The sequence below is a fragment of the Panulirus ornatus genome, chromosome 6 (genome assembly GCF_036320965.1).
Source record: "Panulirus ornatus isolate Po-2019 chromosome 6, ASM3632096v1, whole genome shotgun sequence".
In the NCBI taxonomy this organism is placed as follows: domain Eukaryota; kingdom Metazoa; phylum Arthropoda; class Malacostraca; order Decapoda; family Palinuridae; genus Panulirus; species Panulirus ornatus.
Window position 1 is genome coordinate 1,214,209 of NC_092229.1, and position 20,156 is coordinate 1,234,364.

General features: G+C 42.4%; 1 protein-coding gene across 1 annotated transcript in view; it reads right to left on the reverse strand.

The window, feature by feature from the left end:
• LOC139749260 (uncharacterized) overlaps nt 1-20,156 on the reverse strand; it is a 481,728-nt gene that overhangs the window by 319,425 nt on the left and 142,147 nt on the right. The window contains exon 17 of the mRNA XM_071662996.1: nt 14,829-14,953. Coding sequence (XP_071519097.1) covers nt 14,829-14,953 — 125 coding nt within the window. The remainder of the gene's footprint in view (nt 1-14,828; nt 14,954-20,156) is intronic.

The following is a 20,156-nucleotide window of genomic DNA, read 5'->3' on the forward strand; positions in this document are numbered from 1 at the left end:
GTGCGTATGTGGACGTGTATGTATATACATGTGTATGTGGGTGGGATGAGGCCATTCTTTCGTCTGTTTCCTTACACTACCTCGCTAATGCAGGAGACAGCAACAAGGTATAATAATATAAATATTATTTAATGTATGTATGACTCATGGTGAGGTGCCTGAGGATTGGCGAAATGCGTGCATAGTGCCATTGTACAAAGGCAAAGGGGATAAGAGTGAGTCCTCAAATTACAGAGGTATAAGTTTGTTGAGTATTCCTGGTAAATTATATGGGAGGATACTGATTGAGAGGGTGAAGGCATGTACAGAGCATCAGATTGGGGAAGAGCAGTGTGGTTTCAGAAGTGGTAGAGGATGTGTGGATCAGGTGTTTGCTTTGAAGAATGTATGTGAGAAATACTTAGAAAAGCAAATGGATTTGTATGTAGCATTTATGGATCTGGAGAAGGCATATGATAGAGTTGATAGAGATACTCTGTGGAAGGTATTAAGAATATATGGTGTGGGAGGCAAGTTGTTAGAAGAAGTGAAAAGTTTTTATCGAGGATGTAAGGCATGTGTACGTGTAGGAAGAGAGGAAAGTGATTGGTTCTCAGTGAATGTAGGTTTGCGGCAGGGGTGTGTGATGTCTCCATGGTTGTTTAATTTGTTTATGGATGGGGTTGTTAGGGAGGTGAATGCAAGAGTTTTGGAAAGAGGGGCAAGTATGAAGTCTGTTGGGGATGAGAGAGCTTGGGAAGTGAGTCAGTTGTTGTTCGCTGATGATACAGCGCTAGTGGCTGATTCATGTGAGAAACTGCAGAAGCTGGTGACTGAGTTTGGTAAAGTGTGTGAAAGAAGAAAGTTAAGAGTAAATGTGAATAAGAGCAAGGTTATTAGGTACAGTAGGGTTGAGGGTCAAGTCAATTGGGAGGTGAGTTTGAATGGAGAAAAACTGGAGGAAGTGAAGTGTTTTAGATATCTGGGAGTGGATCTGGCAGCGGATGGAACCATGGAAGCGGAAGTGGATCATAGGGTGGGGGAGGGGGCGAAAATTCTGGGGGCCTTGAAGAATGTGTGGAAGTCGAGAACATTATCTCGGAAAGCAAAAATGGGTATGTTTGAAGGAATAGTGGTTCCAACAATGTTGTATGGTTGCGAGGCGTGGGCTATGGATAGAGTTGTGCGCAGGAGGATGGATGTGCTGGAAATGAGATGTTTGAGGACAATGTGTGGTGTGAGGTGGTTTGATCGAGTAAGTAACGTAAGGGTAAGAGAGATGTGTGGAAATAAAAAGAGCGTGGTTGAGAGAGCAGAAGAGGGTGTTTTGAAATGGTTCGGGCACATGGAGAGAATGAGTGAGGAAAGACTGACCAAGAGAATATATGTGTCGGAGGTGGAGGGAACGAGGAGAAGAGGGAGACCAAATTGGAGGTGGAAAGATGGAGTGAAAAAGATTTTGTGTGATCGGGGCCTGAACATGCAGGAGGGTGAAAGGAGGGCAAGGAATAGAGTGAATTGGAGCGATGTGGTATACCGGGGTTGACGTGCTGTCAGAGGATTGAATCAAGGCATGTGAAGCGTCTGGGGTAAACCATGGAAAGCTGTGTAGGTATGTATATTTGCGTGTGTGGACGTATGTATATACATGTGTATGGGGGTGGGTTGGGCCATTTCTTTCGTCTGTTTCCTTGCACTACCTCGCAAACGCGGGAGACAGCGACAAAAAAAAAAAAAAATAAATCAAAAATATGTTTTGGAACGAGGTAAATAACATGAGTATGACATGATAACCAATGGGAACACAGGCGAAGGGGGCAAGTGGTGAAGTAATAACAGGTGGTGATGAAGTGAGAAGGAGATGGAGTGAGCATTTTGAAAGTTTGTTGAATGTGTTTGATGATAGAGTGGCAGATATAGGGTGTTTTAGTCAGGGTGGTGTGCGAAGTGACAGGGTTAGGGAGAACGGTTCGGTTAAGAAGTAGTAGTGAAAGCTTTGTGGAAGATGAAAGCCAGCAAGGCAGCAAGTTTGAGTGGTATTGCAGTGGAATTTATCAAAAAACGGGGGTGACTGTACTGTTGATTGGCTGATAAGGATATTCAATGTATGTATGGACCATGGTGAAGTGCCAGAGTATTGGCAGAATGCATGCATATTGCCACAGTACAGAGGCAAAGGTGATAAAGGTGAATATTCAAACTACAGAAGCATAAGTTTTTGAGTATTCCTGGGAAATTATATGGGAGGGTATTGATTGAGAGGATGAAGGCATGTACAGAACATCAGACTGGGGAAGAGCGGTGTAGTTTCAGAAGTGGTAGAGGATGTGAGGATCAGGTGTTTGCTTTGAAAAATGTATGTGAGATATACATAGAAAAACAGATGGATTTGTATGTAGCATTTATGGATTTGGAGAAGGCATATGATAGATGCTTTGTGGAAGGTCTTAAAAGTATATGGTGTAGGAGGTAAGCTGCTAGAAGCAGTGAAAAGTCTGTACCAAGGATATAATGCATGTGTATGAGTAGGAAGAGAGGAGAGTGATTGGGTCCCAGTGAATGTTGGTCTGTGGCAGGTGTGATGTCCCTATGGTTGTCTAATTTGCTTATGGAGGGAGTGGTTAGGGAGGTAAATGCAAGTGTTTTGGAAAGAGGGGCAAGTTTGCAGTCTGTTTGGGATGAGAGGGCCTGGGAAGTTGCTGATTTGAGTGAGAAACTGCAGAAGTTGGTGACAGAGTTTGGAAAAGCGAGTGAAAGGAGAAAGTTGAGAGCAAATGTGAATAAGAGCAAGGTTATTGGGTTCAGAGGAGTTGTGGGGCAAGCCAACTGGGATGGAAGTTTGAATGGAGAAAAATTGAACGAGTAAGTAATGAAAGGGTAATAAAAAGAGTATGGTTGAGAGCAGAAGAGCATCTGTTGAACTGGTTTGGACAAATGTAGAGAATGAGTGAGGAAAGATTGACAAAAAAGATATATATGTCAGAGGAAGAGGGAACAAGGAGAAGCGGGAGACCAAATTGGAGGCTGAAGAATGGAGTGAAAAAGATTTTCAGTGATCAGGGCCTAAACATACAGGAGGGTGAGGTGTGCAAGGAATAAAGTGAATTGGAATGATGTGGTATACCGGGGTCGACATGCTATCAATGGACTGAACCTGGGCATGTGAAGCATCTGGGGTAAACCATGGAAGGGTCTGTGGGGCCTGGATATGGATAGGGAGCTGTGGTTTTGGTGCACTACACATGAAAGCTAGAGACTGAATGTGGCCTTTAGGTCTGTATTTCCTGGTGCTACCTCCTTGAAGCAGGGGGTTAGTGATGCTGTTTCATGTGGGGTGGGGTAGCGACAGCAATGGATGAAGGCAAGCAAGTATGAATATGTGCAAGTGTATATAGGTCTGTGTACATGCATGAATATGTATGTATGTATGTGTATATGTTGATATGTATATGCATATGTGCGTGTATGGGCTTTTACATATATGTATGTGTATATAAGTGGATAAGCCATTCTTCATCTGTTTCCTGGTGCTACCTCACTGATGAGGAAACCCGAATTAAGAGGGTAAGTGGGAAGGTAATAACAAGTAGTGATGAAATGAGATGAAGTGAGTATTTTGAAGGTCTGTTGAATGTGCTTGATGATAGAGAGGCAGATGTAGAGTGTTTTGGTCAGGGTGGTAAGCAAAGTGAGAGGGTTAGGTAATATGATTTGGTAAAGAGAGAAGAGGTAGTGAAAACTTTGCAGATGAAATCTGGCAAGCAGCGGGTTTGGATGGTACTGCAGTAGAATTTACCTATAAAGGGGGGTGACTGTGTTGTTGATTTGTTGGTCGGGATATTCAGTGTATATATGGACCATGGTAAACTGCCTGAGGATTGGCAGAATGCATACATAGTGCCATTGTACAAAGGCAAAGGTCATAAAGGTGAGAATTTAAACTATAGAGGCATACGTTTTTGAGTATTTCCAGGAAATTATATGGGAGGGTATTGAGTGAGAAGGTCAAGGTATGTACAGAGCATCAGATTGGGGAAGAGCAGAGTGGTTTCAGAAGAGGTAGAGGATGTGTAGATCAGGAGTTTGCTTTGAAGAATGTATGTGAGAAATACCTAGAAAAACAGAAGGATTTGTATGTAGCATTTATGGATATGGAGAAGCCATATTACAGGGTTGATAGTGATGCTTCATGAAAGGTTTATAGAGAATTTGGTGTGGGAGGGAAATTACTAGAAGCAGTGAAATGTTTCTACCAAGGATGTAAGGCATGTGTATGAGTAGGAAGAGAGGAGAGTGATTAGTTCCCAAAGAATGTCGGTTTGCGGTAGGGGCAAGTATGCTGTCTGTTGTGGATGAGAAGGCTTGGGAAGTGAGTCACTTGTTGTCTGCTGACGATACATCCACCCTCCTCCGCACAACCCTGTCTATAGCCCATGCCTTACTACCATATAACATTGTTGGAACCACTATTCCTTCAAACACCCATTTTTGCTCTCCAAGATAATGTTCACGCCTTCCACACATTCTTCAACGCTCCCAGAACCTTTGCTCCCTCCCCCACCCTCTGACTCACTTTCACTTCCATGGTTCCATCCGCTGCTAAGTCCACTCCTAGATATCTAAAACACTTCACTTCTTCCAATTTTTCTCCATTCAAACTCATCCAAACTACCTTGTCCCTAAGTTACACTTGTTGAACCTAAAACCTTGCTCTTATTCACATTTACTACCCACTTTCTCCTTTTACACATTTTTCCAAATTCAGTCACCAGCTTCTGTAGTTTCTCACTAGAATCAGCCATCAGTGCTGTATCATCAGCAAACAACTGACTCACTTCCCAAGCCCTCTCATCCCCAACAGACTGCATACTTGCCACACTTTCCAAAACTCTGGCATTTATCTCCATAACCAACCCATCCAAAAACAAATTAAACAACCATGGGGACATCACACACCCCTACAGAAGGCCAGCCTTCACAGGGAGCCAATCACTCTCCTCTCTTGCTACATGTGCTTTACACCCTTGACGAAAACTTCGCACTATTTCCAGCAGCTTACCTCCCTCACTATATACTCTTAAGACCTTCCGCAAAGCACCTCTATCAACCCTACCATATGCCTTCTCCAGATCCATAAATGCTACATATAAATCCATCTGTTAATCTAAGTATTTCTTACACACACAACCTTCAAAGCAAACACCTGATCCACACACTGACTACCATTTCTAAAACCACACTGCTCCTCCCCAATCTGATGCTCTGTACATGCCTTTACCCCTCTCAATCAATACCCTACCACACAATTTTCCAGGAATACTCAACAAACTTATACCTCTGTAGTTTGAACATTCACCTTTATCCCCTTTGCCTTTGTACACTGGCACTATACATGCATTCTGCTAAACCTCAGGCACTTCACCATGATCCATACATATACTGAATATCCTTACCAGCCAATAAAAAAGTCACCCCCTTTCTTATTAAATTCAACTGCAATACCATCCACTCTGACTGCCGCGCTGGATTTCATCTTACACAAGGATTCAACCACTTCTTATCTTTTCATGAAACCATCTCTCACTTTGCATACCATCCCGACCAAAACAACCATCTCGAACAAAACACCCTATATTTGCCACTCTATCATCAAATATTTATCAATCCTTCAAAATGCTCATTCCATCTCTGCCTTACTTCCTGATTACCTGTTATCACTTCCCCTTTTGCCAAATTCACAGATGTTCCTGTTAGTCTTGTTGTCTTTCGCACATCATCAGCCTCATTTCAAGAGATCTTTTTTTATTATTACTATACTTTGTTGTTGTCTCCTGCATTAGTGAGGTAGCGCAAGGAAACAGACGAAAGAATGGACCAACCCACCCACATACACATGGATATACACACATGTCCACACACGCACATATATATACCTATACATATATACACATGTACATAATTCATACTTGCTGCCTTTATTCATTCCATTCGCCACCCCATCACACATGAAATGACATCCCCCTCCCCCTGCATGCGCACAATGTAGCGCTAGGAAAAGACAACAAAGGCCACATTTGTTCACACTCAGTCTCTATTTGTCATGTATAATGCACCGAAACCAAAGCTCCCTTTCCACATCCAGGCCCCACAAAACTTTCCATGGTTTACCCCAGATACTTCACATGCCCTAGTTCAATCCATTGACAGCATGTCGACCACGGTATACCATATCGTTCCAATTCACTCTATTCCTTGCACGCCTTTCACCCTCCTGCATGTTCAGGCCCCAAGCACTCAAAACCTTTTTCACTCCATCTTTCCACCTCCAATATGGTCTCCCACTTCTTCTCATTCCCTCCACCTCTGACACATATATCCTCTTTGTCAATCTATCCTCATTCATTCTCTCCAAGTGACCAAACCATTTCAATACACCCTCTTCTGCTCTCTCAACCACACTCTTTTTATTATCACACATCTCTCTTACCCTTTCATTACTTACTCGATCAAACCACCTCACACCACACATTGTCCTAAAACATCTCATTTCCAACACATCCACTCTTCTCCTCACAACCCTATCTATAGCCCATGCCTTGCAACTATATAACATTGTTGGAGCCACAATTCCTTCAAACATACCCATTTTTGTTCTCCGAGATAATGTTCTCGCTTTCCACACATTTTTCAACGCTACCAGAACTTTCACTCCCTCCCCCATCCGGTGACTCACTTCCACTTCCATGGTTCCATCCGCTGCTAAATCCACTCCCAGATATCTAAAACACTTCACTTCCTCCAGTTTTTCTCCATTCAAACTTAACTCCCAAAGGACTTGTCCCTTAACCCTACTGTACCTAATAACCTTGCTCTTATTCACATTTACTCTCAGCTTTCTTCTTTCACACACTTTACCAAACTCAGTCACCAGTTTCAACAGCAGTTTCTCACCCAAGTCACCCACCAGCACTGTATCATCAGCGAACAACAACTGACTCACTTCCCAAGCTCTCTCATCCACAACAGACTGCATACTTGCCCCTTTCTCCAAAACTCTTGCATTCACCTCCCTAACAACCCCATCCTTAAACAAATTAAACATTCATGGAGACATCACGCAACCCTGCAGCAAACTGACATTCACTGAGAACCAATCACTTTCCCATCTTCCTACTCGTACACATGCCTTACATCCTCAATAAAAACTTTTTACTGCTTCTAGCAACTTGCCTCCCACACTATATATTCTTGATACCTTCCACAAAGCATCTCTATCAACTCTATCATATGCCTTCTCCAGATCCATTAACGCTACACACAAATCCATTTGTTTTTCTAAGTATTTCTCACATACATTCTTCAAAGCAAACACCTGATCCACACATTCTCTACCACTTCTGAAACCACACTGCTCTTCCCAGTCTGATGCTCTGTACATGCCTTCACCCTCTCAATCAATACCCTCCCATATAATTTCCCAGGAATACTCAACAAACTTATACCTCCGTAATTTGAGCACTCAACTTTATCCCCTTTGCCTTTGTACAAAGGCACTATGCTTGCATTCTGCAAATCCTCAGGCACTTCACAATGAGCCATACATACATTAAATATCCTTACCAACCAGTCAACAACAGTCACCCCCTTTTTTAATAAATTCCACTGCAATACTATCCAACCACGAGGCTTGCCGGCTTTCATCTTCTGGAAAGCTTTCACTACCTCTTCTCTGTTTACCTAATCATTCTCTCTAGCCCTCTCATTTCGCACACCACCTCGACCAAAACACCCTAAATCTGCCACTCTATCATCTAACACATTCAACAAACCTTCAAAATACTCACTCATCTCCTCGCATCACCACGACTTGTTATTACCTCCCCACTAGCCCCCTTCACCAATGTTCCCATTTCTTCTCTTGTCTTACACACTTTATTTACCTCCTTCCAAAACATCTTTTTATTCTCCCCAAAATTTAATGATACTCTCTCACCCCGACTCTCATTTGCCCTCTTTTTCACCTCTTGCACCTTTCTCTTAACCTCCTGCCTCTTTCTTTCATACATCTCCCAGTCATTTGCATCATTTCCCTGCAAAAATTGTCCAAATGCCTCTCTCTTCTCTTTCACTAATAATCTTACTTCTTCATCCCACCACTCACTACCCTTTCTAATCTGCCCACCTCCCATGCTTCTCATACCACGAGTATCTTTTGCACAAGCCATCAATGCTTACCTAAATACATCACATCCATCCACCATTCCCCTTATGTCCTTTCCTCTCACCTTTTTCCATTCTGTACTCAGTCTCTCCTGGTACTTCCTCACACAAGTCTCCTTTCCAAGCTCACTTACTCTCACCACTCTCTTCACCCCATTTCTCTCTGCCATTCTGAAAACCACTACAAATCTTCACCTTCACATCCACAAGATAATGATCAGACATTCCTCCAGTTGCCCCTCTCAGCATATCAACATCCAAAAGTCTCTCTTTCACACGCCTATCAATTAACATGTAATCCAATAACGCTCTCTGGCCATCTCTCCTACTTACATACGTATACTTATGTACATCTCTCTTTCTAAATCAGGCATTCCCAATCACCAGTCCTTTTTTAGCACACAAATCTACAAGCTCTTCACCATTTTCATTTACAACACTGAACACCCCATGTACACAAATTATTCCCTCAACTGCCACATTTCTCACCTTTGTATTCAAATCACTCATCGCTACAACCCAGTCTCGTGCATCAAAACTGGTAACACACTCACTCAGCTGCTCCCAAAACACTTGCCTCTCATGATCTTTTTTCTCATGCCCAGGTGAATAGGCACTAATAATCACCCATCTCTCTCCATCCACTTTCAGTTTTACCCATATCAATCTAGAGTTTACTTTCTTACACTCTATCACATACTCCCACAACTCCTTTTTCTGGAGTAGTGCTACTCCTTCCTTTGCTCTTGTCCTCTCACTAACCCCTGACTTTACTCCCAAAACATTCCCAAACCACTCTTCCCCTTTACCCTTGAGCTTCGTTTCACTCAGAGCCAAAACATCCAGGTTCCTTTCCTCAAACATGCTACCTATCTCTCCTTTTTTCTCATACTGGTTGCATCCACATACATTTAGACAACCCAATCTGAGCCTTCAAGGAGGGTGAGCACTCCCCACGTGACTCCTTCTGTCTCACCTTTTTTAAAATACAAGGAGGGAAGGGTTTCTAGCCCCCCACTCCCATCCCCTTTAGTTGCCTTCTATGACATGTGGGGAATGCGTGGGGAGTATTCTTTCTCCCCTATCCCTGGGGATAGGGGAGAAAGAGATTTTATCCTCCCTAAAGTAAGGTGATACTTGCTAATCCCAACTCTCACTTGCCCTCTTTTTCAATGCCGCACCTTCCTATTGACCTCTTTCTACTTTCTCTCATACATCTCCCAATCATTTGCACTCTTCCCTGTAAGTACTACTCAAATGTCTCTCTTTTCTCTTTCACTAGCAACTTTACTTCCTAATCCCACCACTCACACCCTTTTCTAATCTACCTTCTGCATGCTATGCGCATCTCTTGCTTGTGCCATCACTGCTCTCCTAAATACCTCCCATTCCTAACCTACTCTCCTCACTTCAATTGCTCTCAACTTTCAGCTTTCTACACTCAGTTTTTCTTGGTATTTCTTCACACAAGTCTCCTCCCCAAACACACTTACTTTCACCACTGTCTTCTATACATCATCAACCTTGTCTTGACAAGATAATGATCAGACATCCCATCAATTGCCCCTGCTGTCAAATACCTGAACCAGGGAACATGAAGCAGCCAGGGGACACCACTGAAAGGACTATGGGGACTGGCTGTGGATGGGGCTTCCTAGATAAGCAGGAAACAGAAAACAAGTATGAAAAATAAAAGATGCAATAGTATAGTATGTAAAAGTTTTTCACATATAGCATGGTGGAGCAATGGAATAAACTACCTCCTACACTAATAAATGCAAGATAGTAAATACCTTCAAACCAGGACTAAACATATCTTCACAAACATGTTTACCAATAAAAAAAAATCCAGTTTCCCACTGATCATGTCTCTATTACAGAACCCAGCTGTGGTGCAACTGTCACAAAACCGATGGGGAACTTTCTCCAGTCCATGCTTTTCTACAAAATACGAGACAGCATGTTCCCCCTCATAATCCTCTCTTTCCTGCCAGCAGTTGAGCTAGAGAATGAAGTGAGTTGGGAAGTGCCTTCTGCTTTGCTATCCTGTTTCTACCACTATATTAAGAGCATCACAACTCCTGACACCACAGTAGCAAAATCAAATGTGCAACACCACATTACACAACTGGAACAGTAGCTCACCAAGAACAAAATGTCTGCATTTCTAAAGAAGTCTTCAAACACTCTTTTAACTCCTAACAGATATGAATCCAGTTCACACCCTCCAGTCACTTTGAATGGAAAGTATCTCCCACTGAATAGAACACAAACTATTCCAGGTATCACATACAACACACATATAATAATCACCAACCATACTGATAACATTAACACAAAATCTAAAAAGAAACTAATTGCCCTCAGAACCTAAAGTGGCACCAGATCTGGATAAGAAAAAGAATCCCTAATCATCCTCCACAAACAATTAGTCCATTCCTCTTTAACCAATGCCTCACCTGCCTAGTCTTCCACTTTCTGAAGAGCAAATATAACAAAGCTGCATACCACACAGTGCCCTCAGAACAATCAATGGATGCCCAATAATGACAAACACCTAACACTTTCACAATGAAACAAGATTCTCCCAATACAGTCCCACCTCAACATGCTTGGCACTCAATCCTAAATAACAGCACTGGACCCCTCCCATCCAAACCATTCTATAACTAACTATCAATCCCCAAGCAGAAATAAAAAGCTTATTCCTGCCTCATACCTCACATTATAAATGACCTCTATGCACAGTTCACCCCATCCCTAACAAATATAACACAGACAAAACACATAAACTGAAATAACTAGACAAGCATTAAACAATCACCCTCCCAACTCAGTCTTAAACTCTAGCCTACTAGACATACATCCACCAGAAACCAAACTCCTCAGAGAAACACAAGTCACACTCTCCCAACTATGTTCTGGATATCACCTATCACTACAAACACTGTTTCAACATCTCCCATAACCCTTCATGGCCATGACGCAACTAACATAAAGAAGACACTAGACACTTATTACGCAATTGTCCTGCACTCTCTATACGCAGAAACTCATAAAACATCACAATGCTTTATAATCTATGGTTCTGACCTGTGGACATGGCCAGCTCCCTGAATGCTGCAAGAACCTCATAAAGATAAAAAGGACTACCGAAGCAGGAAGTAAGTAGCACATATCTACAGAATTTAAAGAAATAACCTCATTATGGATGATAACGTCTGTGATCTGTCCTTCCTGTTGCTCTCAAGTATATATGCCTAGTATTTTCAAGGAGCATTTATATTTCATCTCTTCATTATCAACCAAGGACCATTTCCTTAGAAATGACTTCTTTCTAAACAATCCCACAGCCCATGGCTGCTGTACTTCCAGTAACCAGGAAAGTGGACCCCTTTGAAGTGAGAAGGTCTTTGACAAGACTGTACTCCCAATGATACAGACTTGCCAAGGGTAACTTTTCACTTGCATTGTAACCCCTTGGAGGTGCAGCTTCCACATGAGTATTCTTCACAGCAAACACTGGTCGACAAACCCTCTAACTCTCCTGAAACCACACTACTTCTCCCTGGTCAAAAGACAATCTCATGGCACCACCCTCATAACCATCACTCTCCTTAACACTTACCCTCTTTATTGAAAAACTCAACTGGAATCCCAATCAATCCTGAACCTTTATCTCAACCCATTTTGCACAAATTCTTAATTACCCCTTCTGTTTTCAACATCCCATTCACCATGAGTCTCTCTCTCCATTCTGCTTCCTTCCAAACTGCATCCACTCCACTCCACTCAGAAGCCCAACAAATTATCTAGTGAATCTTCTTTTAAAATCTTAGTCTGTTTAAGCATAGTTTGTAATCAGAAAAAGGCTCAGGGTTCATCACAATGAAATCTGCAAAGGATGAAATGAATGGTGAGTACCTAATTCATATTTCAGGTCAATCAATTCTTATGTTCTTAACATTATAACACTTTAAGCTGATAATCCATTTCAGATTATTGCACTTCATTTATCTATTTATTCTATTTTGCTTTGTCGCTGTCTCCCGCGTTAGCGAGGTAGTGCAAGGAAACAGACGAAAGAAATGGCCCAACCCGCCCACATACACATGTATATACATACACGTCCACACACGCAAATATACATACCTATACATCTCAATGTACACATATATATACACACACAGACATATACATATATACACATGTACATAACTCATACTGTCTGCCTTTATTTGTTCCCATCGCCACCTCGCCACACATGGAATAACAACCCCCTCCCCCCTCATGTGTGCGAGGTAGCGCTAGGAAAAGACACCAAAGGCCCCATTCGTTCACACTCAGTCTCTAGCTGTCATGTAATAATGCACCGAAACCACAGCTCCCTTTCCACATCCAGGCCCCACACACTTTCCATGGTTTACCCCAGACGCTTCACATGCCCTGGTTCAATCCATTGACAGGACGTCGACCCCGGTATACCACATCGTTCCAATTCACTCTATTCCTTGCACGCCTTTCACCCTCCTGCATGTTCAGGCCCTGATCACTCAAAATCTTTTTCACTCCATCTTTCCACCTCCAATTTGGTCTCCCACTTCTCCTTGTTCCTCCACCTCTGACACATATATCCTCTTGGTCAATCTTTCCTCACTCATTCTCTCCATGTGACCAAACCATTTCAAAATACCCTCTTCTGCTCTCTCAACCACACTCTTTTTATTTCCACACATCTCTCTTACCCTTACATTGCTTACTCGATCAAACCACCTCACACCACACATTGTCCTCAAACATCTCATTTCCAGCACATCCACCCTCCTGCGCACAACTCTATCCATAGCCCACGCCTCACAACCATACAACATTGTTGGAACCACTATTCCTGCAAACATACCCATTTTTGCTTTCCAAGATAATGTTCTCGACTTCCACACATTCTTCAAGGCTCCCAGAATTTTCGCCCCCTCCCCCACCCTATGATTCACTTCCACTTCCATCTGCTGCCAGATCCACTCCCAGATATCTAAAACACTTTACTTCCTCCAGTTTTTCTCCATTCAAACTTACCTCCCAATTGACTTGACCCTCAACCCTACTGTACCTAATAACCTTGCTCTTATTCACATTTACTCTTAACTTTCTTCTTTCACACACTTTACCAAACTCAGTCACCAGCTTCTGCAGTTTCTTACATGAATCAGCCACCAGCGCTGTATCATCAGCAAACAACAACTCACTCACTTCCCAAGCTCTCTCATCCACAACAGACTGCATACTTGCCCCTCTTTCCAAAACTCTTGCATTCACCTCCCTAACAACCCATCCATAAACAAATTAAACAACCATGGAGACATCACACACCCCTGCCGCAAACCTACATTCACTGAGAACCAATCACTTTCCTCTCTTCCTACCCGTACACATGCCTTACATCCTCGATAAAAACTTTTCACTGCTTCTAACAACTTGCCTCCCACACCCTATATTATTAAAACCTTCCACTTCATACTTCATTTTATACTATCAATGATTACAATAAAAATGTGAAATTTCAGAAATCTTTATTGCAAAAATGGTGAAATCTTAGTGTTGAGGTTTCTAAAAGTTCAAGTCAAAAGATAAGAGTCTAATAACATTCCATATTTAGAGAAGCTAATGGTACATGTTCAAGAATGTGAAAAATATTACAAGCATGATGGGGAATCAGAAAAAGCTCAGGGTCGAACAAAAGCCAAAAAGGATGAAATGAATGGTGAGTACCTATATTCACATTACTGATTATCAAATTTCTATATTCTTAACAGAATATAATAAATACAGAACTCCCTCCCCATTGAGTAAAAATTGGAAATTACATACACAAGTTAATGTCTTTAATGGCAAATATGGGTGTGTTTGATGGGGTAGTGGTCCTAACAATCCTGTGTAGATGTGAGGCATGGGCCTTGAACAGAAATGTAAAGGATAAGGTGTATGTGTTAGAAAAGAAATGTTGGGGGCAATATATGGCATGGGGAGGTGTGGTCGAATAAGAGGTTACGGGGTAGAAAAGAGGTGTTGTGGTAAGGAGTGCATGAGAGAGCTGAGGGAGGATGCTGAAATGGTTTGGACATGTGGTGGGGATGAGTGGTAGGGGATGGCTAGGAGGGTACATAAGTCAGGGCTGGGGGAGCAAGGAAGGTGATCAAGGAGGAAAAGAAAGGATGGCGTGAAAGATGCTATGAAGACTAAGGGCCTTAACATACAGCAGGGTGTGAGGTGTGCATAGGACAGAGTGGATTGGGGCAATGTTATTTACAGAAGATGACAAGCTGTCATTGGGGTCAACCAGGACATGAAGCACATGAGGAAAACCACATAAAGGTCTGTGGGGCCTGATTGTGAATAGGGGGATTTGGTTTCGAGATTATACAAGACAGCTAGAGAGTGGATGTCTGCAAATGAGGCCATTTTTATCATCTATTCATTGTGCTACCTTGATGACACAGGATAGGGCAAGCTTGTATAAAGAAAATAAGCTCCTGAAAGAATTAATAACTCAGTAATTTTGCTCACTACTGATGTTTACCAGAAAGCTCAATGAATTATTCATATATCTATGATCACAATCACGTAAAACTTACGTAATGTAAATCTCCTCATTAGCATAGGTATGTCCCTGAGTTGATATGCAGTCTCTATATCGGCACTTTGCCTTTGGTGTAGGTTTCACTAAGGCTGCTCTACCAACAAACACCTCAGCATCATTCTGTTTGGAAAACATTTCAGTCATGCATAATTTAAACAAATGTGAATAAGCATATACCAACACAAACACACACACACCAAACAGCAAGATGACAAGCAGACTTCAGAAAGATTCAACAGTCTCAAGAGGCTGTGGAGGATATGCTAAGATTTTTTTCATACTTGATTGCCTTTTCCCACATTAACAAGGTAGCACCAGGAAATGGACAAAAGAAAGGAACATCTACTCATATTACATTCATATTTTATTTATTTATTTTGCTTTGTCGTTGTCTCCCGCGTTTGCGAGGTAGCACAAAGAAACAGACAATATATATATATATATATATATATATATATATATATATATAAGGGGATAAGAGTGAGTGCTCAAATTACAGAGGTATAAGTTTGTTGAGTATTCCTGGTAAATTATATGGGAGGGTATTGATTGAGAGGGTGAAGGCATGTACAGAGCATCAGATTGGGGAAGAGCAGTGCGGTTTCAGAAGTGGTAGAGGATGTGTGGATCAGGTGTTTGCTTTGAAGAATGTATGTGAGAAATACTTAGAAAAGCAAATGGATTTGTATGTAGCATTTATGGATCTGGAGAAGGCATATGATAGAGTTGATAGAGATGCTCTGTGGAAGGTATTAAGAATATATGGTGTGGGAGGCAAGTTGTTAGAAGCAGTGAAAAGTTTTTATCGAGGATGTAAGGCATGTGTACGTGTAGGAAGAGAGGAAAGTGATTGGTTCTCAGTGAATGTAGGTTTGCGGCAGGGGTGTGTGATGTCTCCATGGTTGTTTAATTTGTTTATGGATGGGGTTGTAAAGGAGGTAAATGCAAGAGTCCTGGAAAGAGGGGCAAGTATGAAGTCTGTTGGGGATGAGAGAGCTTGGGAAGTGAGTCAATTGTTGTTCGCTGATGATACAGCGCTGGTGGCTGATTCATGTGAGAAACTGCAGAAGCTGGTGACTGAGTTTGGTAAAGTGTGTGGAAGAAGAAAGTTGAGAGTAAATGTGAATAAGAGCAAGGTTATTAGGTACAGTAGGGGTGAGGGTCAAGTCAATTGGGAGGTGAGTTTGAATGGAGAAAAACTGGAGGAAGTGAAGTGTTTTAGATATCTGGGAGTGGATCTGTCAGCGGATGGAACCATGGAAGCGGAAGTGGATCATAGGGTGGGGGAGGGGGCGAAAATTTTGGGAGCCTTGAAAAATGTGTGGAAGTCGAGAACATTATCTCGGAAAGCAAAAATGGGTATGTTTGAGGGAATAGTGGTTCCAACAATGCTGTATGGTTGCGAGGCGTGGGCTATGGATAGAGATGTGCGCAGGAGGATGGATGTGCTGGAAATGAGATGTTTGAGGACAATGTGTGGTGTGAGGTGGTTTGATCGAGTAAGTAACGTAAGGGTAAGAGAGATGTGTGGAAATAAAAAGAGCGTGGTCGAGAGAGCAGAAGAGGGTGTTTTGAAATGGTTTGGGCACATGGAGAGAATGAGTGAGGAGAGATTGACCAAGAGGATATATGTGTCGGAGGTGGAGGGAACGAGGAGAAGAGGGAGACCAAATTGGAGGTGGAAAGATGGAGTGAAAAAGATTTTGTGTGATCGGGGCCTGAACATGCAGGAGGGTGAAAGGAGGGCAAGAAATAGAGTGAATTGGAGTCATGTGGTATACAGGGGTTGACGTGCTGTCAGTGGATTGAAGCAAGGCATGTGAAGCGTCTGGGGTAAACCATGGAAAGCTGTGTAGGTATGTATATTTGCGTGTGTGGACGTGTGTATGTACATGTGTATGGGGGGGGGGGGGGTTGGGCCATTTCTTTCGTCTGTTTCCTTGCGCTACCTCGCAAACGCGGGAGACAGCGACAAAGTATAAAAAAAAAAAAAAAAAAAAAAAAAATATATATATATATATATATATATATATATTTTTTTGCTTTGTCGCTGTCTCCCGCGTTTGCGAGGTAGCGCAAGGAAACAGGTGAAAGAAATGGCCCAACCCACCCCCATACACATGTATATACATACGTCCACACACGTCTACACAGCTTTCCATGGTTTACCCCAGACGCTTCACATGCCCTGATTCAATCCACTGACAGCACGTCAACCCCGGTATACCACATTGATCCTTTTCTTTTCTTTCATACTATTCGCCATTTCCCGCATTAGCGAGGTAGCGTTGAGAACAGAGGACTGGGCCCTTGAGGGAATATCCTCACCTGGGCCCCTTCTCTGTTCCCTCTTTTGGAAAATTAAAAAAAAAAAAAAAATTAAAAAATTCACTCTATTCTTTGCCCTCCTTTCACCCTCCTGCATGTTCAGGCCCCGATCACTCAAAATCTTTTTCACTCCATCTTTCCACCTCCAATTTGGTCTCCCACTTCTCCTCGCTCCCTCCACCTCCGACACATATATCCTCTTCGTCAATCTTTCCTCACTCATTCTCTCCATGTGCCCAAACCATTTCAAAACACCCTCTTCTGCTCTCTCAACCACGCTCTTTTTATTTCCACACATCTCTCTTACCCTTACGTTACTTACTCGATCAAACCACCTCACACAACACATTGTCCTCAAACATCTCATTTCCAGCACATCCATCCTCCTGTGCACAACTCTATCCATAGCCCACGCCTCGCAACCATACAACATTGTTGGAACCACTATTCCTTCAAACATACCCATTTTTGCTTTCCGAGATAATGTTCTCGACTTCCACACATTCTTCAAGGCTCCCAGGATTTTCGCCCCCTCCCCCACCCTATGATCCACTTCCGCTTCCATGGTTCCATCCGCTGCCAGATCCACTCCCAGATATCTAAAACACTTTACTTCCTCCAGTTTTTCTCCATTCAAACTTACCTCCCAACTGACTTGACCCTCAACCCTACTGTACCTAATAACCTTGCTCTTATTCACATTTACTCTTAACTTTCTTCTTTCACACACTTTACCAAACTCAGTCACCAGCTTCTGCAGTTTCTCACATGAATCAGCCACCAGCACTGTATCATCAGCGAACAACAACTGACTCACTTCCCAAGCTCTCTCATCCACAACAGACTTCATACTTGCCCCTCTTTCCAAAACTCTTGCATTCACCTCCCTAACAACCCCATCCATAAACAAATTAAACAACCATGGAGACATCACACACCCCTGCCGCAAACCTACATTCACTGAGAACCAATCACTTTCCTCTCTTCCTACACGTACACATGCCTTACATCCTCGATAAAAAGTTTTCACTGCTTCTAACAACTTGCCTCCCACACCTTGTATTCTTAATACCTTCCACAGAGCATCTCTATCAACTCTATCATATGCCTTCTCCAGATCCATAAATTCTACATACAAATCCATTTGCTTTTCTAAGTATTTCTCACATACATTCTTCAAAGCAAACACCTGATCCACACATCCTCTACCACTTCTGAAACCACACTGCTCTTCCCCAATCTGATGCTCTGTACATGCCTTCACCCTCTCAATCAATACCCTCCCATATAATTTACCAGGAATACTCAACAAACTTATACCTCTGTAATTTGAGGACTCACTCTTATCCCCTTTGCCTTTGTACAATGGCACTATGCACGCATTCCGCCAATCCTCAGGCACCTCACCATGAATCATACATACATTAAATAACCTTACCAACCAGTCAATAATACAGTCACCCCCTTTTTTAATATATATCCCTGGGGATAGGGAAGAAAGAGTACTTCCCATGTATTCCCTGCGTGTCGTAGAAGGCGACTAAAAGGGGAGGGAGCGGGGGGCTGGAAATCCTCCCCTCTCATTTTTTTTTTTTTTTTCAAAAGAAGGAACAGAGAAGGGGGCCAGGTGAGGATATTCCTTCAAAGGCCCAGTTCTCTGTTCTTAACGCTACCTCGCTAACGCTGGAAATGGCGAATAGTTTGAAAGAAAAAAAAGACATACAGAGACATAGGCATATATATACACAGGTACATATTCATACTTGCCTGACTTCATCTAATCCTGTCACTACCCCATCCCACAGGAAAGAGTATCACTATGTAAATAGGGGAGAAAGAATTCTACCTCCGTATTCCCTGCACATCATAAAAGACGAGTAAAGGGGGGGAAGAAATGGGGGACTGAAAACCCTCCCCTTCTTGTATTTCAATTTCTAAAAGAGGAAACAAAAGGAGGAGTCAAGCAGGGAGTGTTAATCCTCCTTGAAGGCTAACACTGGGGTGTCTGAATGTGTGTGGATGTAACCAAGGTGAGAAGAGAGAAGAGATAGGTAGTATGTTTGAGAAAAGAAACATGCATGTTCTGGCTCTGAGTAAAACAATGATTAAAGGCAAAGGGGTAGAATGGTTTGGATATGTCTTAGGAGTAAAGTCAGTGGTTGGGAAGAGGACAAGAGCTAAGGAAGGAGTAGCACCACTCCTGAAGCAGTTGTGGAAGTGCAAGAAAGTAAATTCTACACCGATGTGGGTAAGACTGAAAGTGGATCGTGAGAGATGAGTCCACGGGGAAATGAAATATGTTAAGTTCCCAAGTGCACTTTCATGTAATAATCATCTCATCAGAGGAGATACAAGAAAGAAATGTTTCTTTCTTGTATCTCCCCTGATGATGTAATTGTTACAAGAAAGTGCACTTGGAAACTTATCATATTTCATTTCCTTGTGGACTCATAGGAATATACTTGATCACGCACTCAATTGTGATTCTTTGTAATACAGTCACATACGCAACATTCTTTTTCCATCCATGTGTTTTGTTACCCACACTAGCAAGGAGGCACAGAGACCAAAAAGCAAAGGGGCATTTGCTCACATCCATTCTCTAGCTAAATGCACTGAAAACACAGCCACCTATCCACAAACAGACCACACAGACTTGTCCGTGGATTCCTCCAATTGCTTCATATGCCCTGGTTAAGTCCACTGACAGTATGTCGACCCCTATATACCATACTATCCAGTGCATACCTTTCGCCCTCCGCCAAGTTCAAGTCCCAAGCATTAAATATTTTCCACTCAATCTCTTGCTGCTCCCTCCACTTCCAACACATATCCTCTTCATCAGCCTCTCCTTACTCATTCTCTCCATATATTGGCACCATTTCAGTACACCTTCTTCAGCTCTCAACCACACTCTTCTCATCACCTAACCACCTCTCTTACCCTTTTATTACTCACCTCACACCATTCCCCAAATACTTCATTTCCAACACAT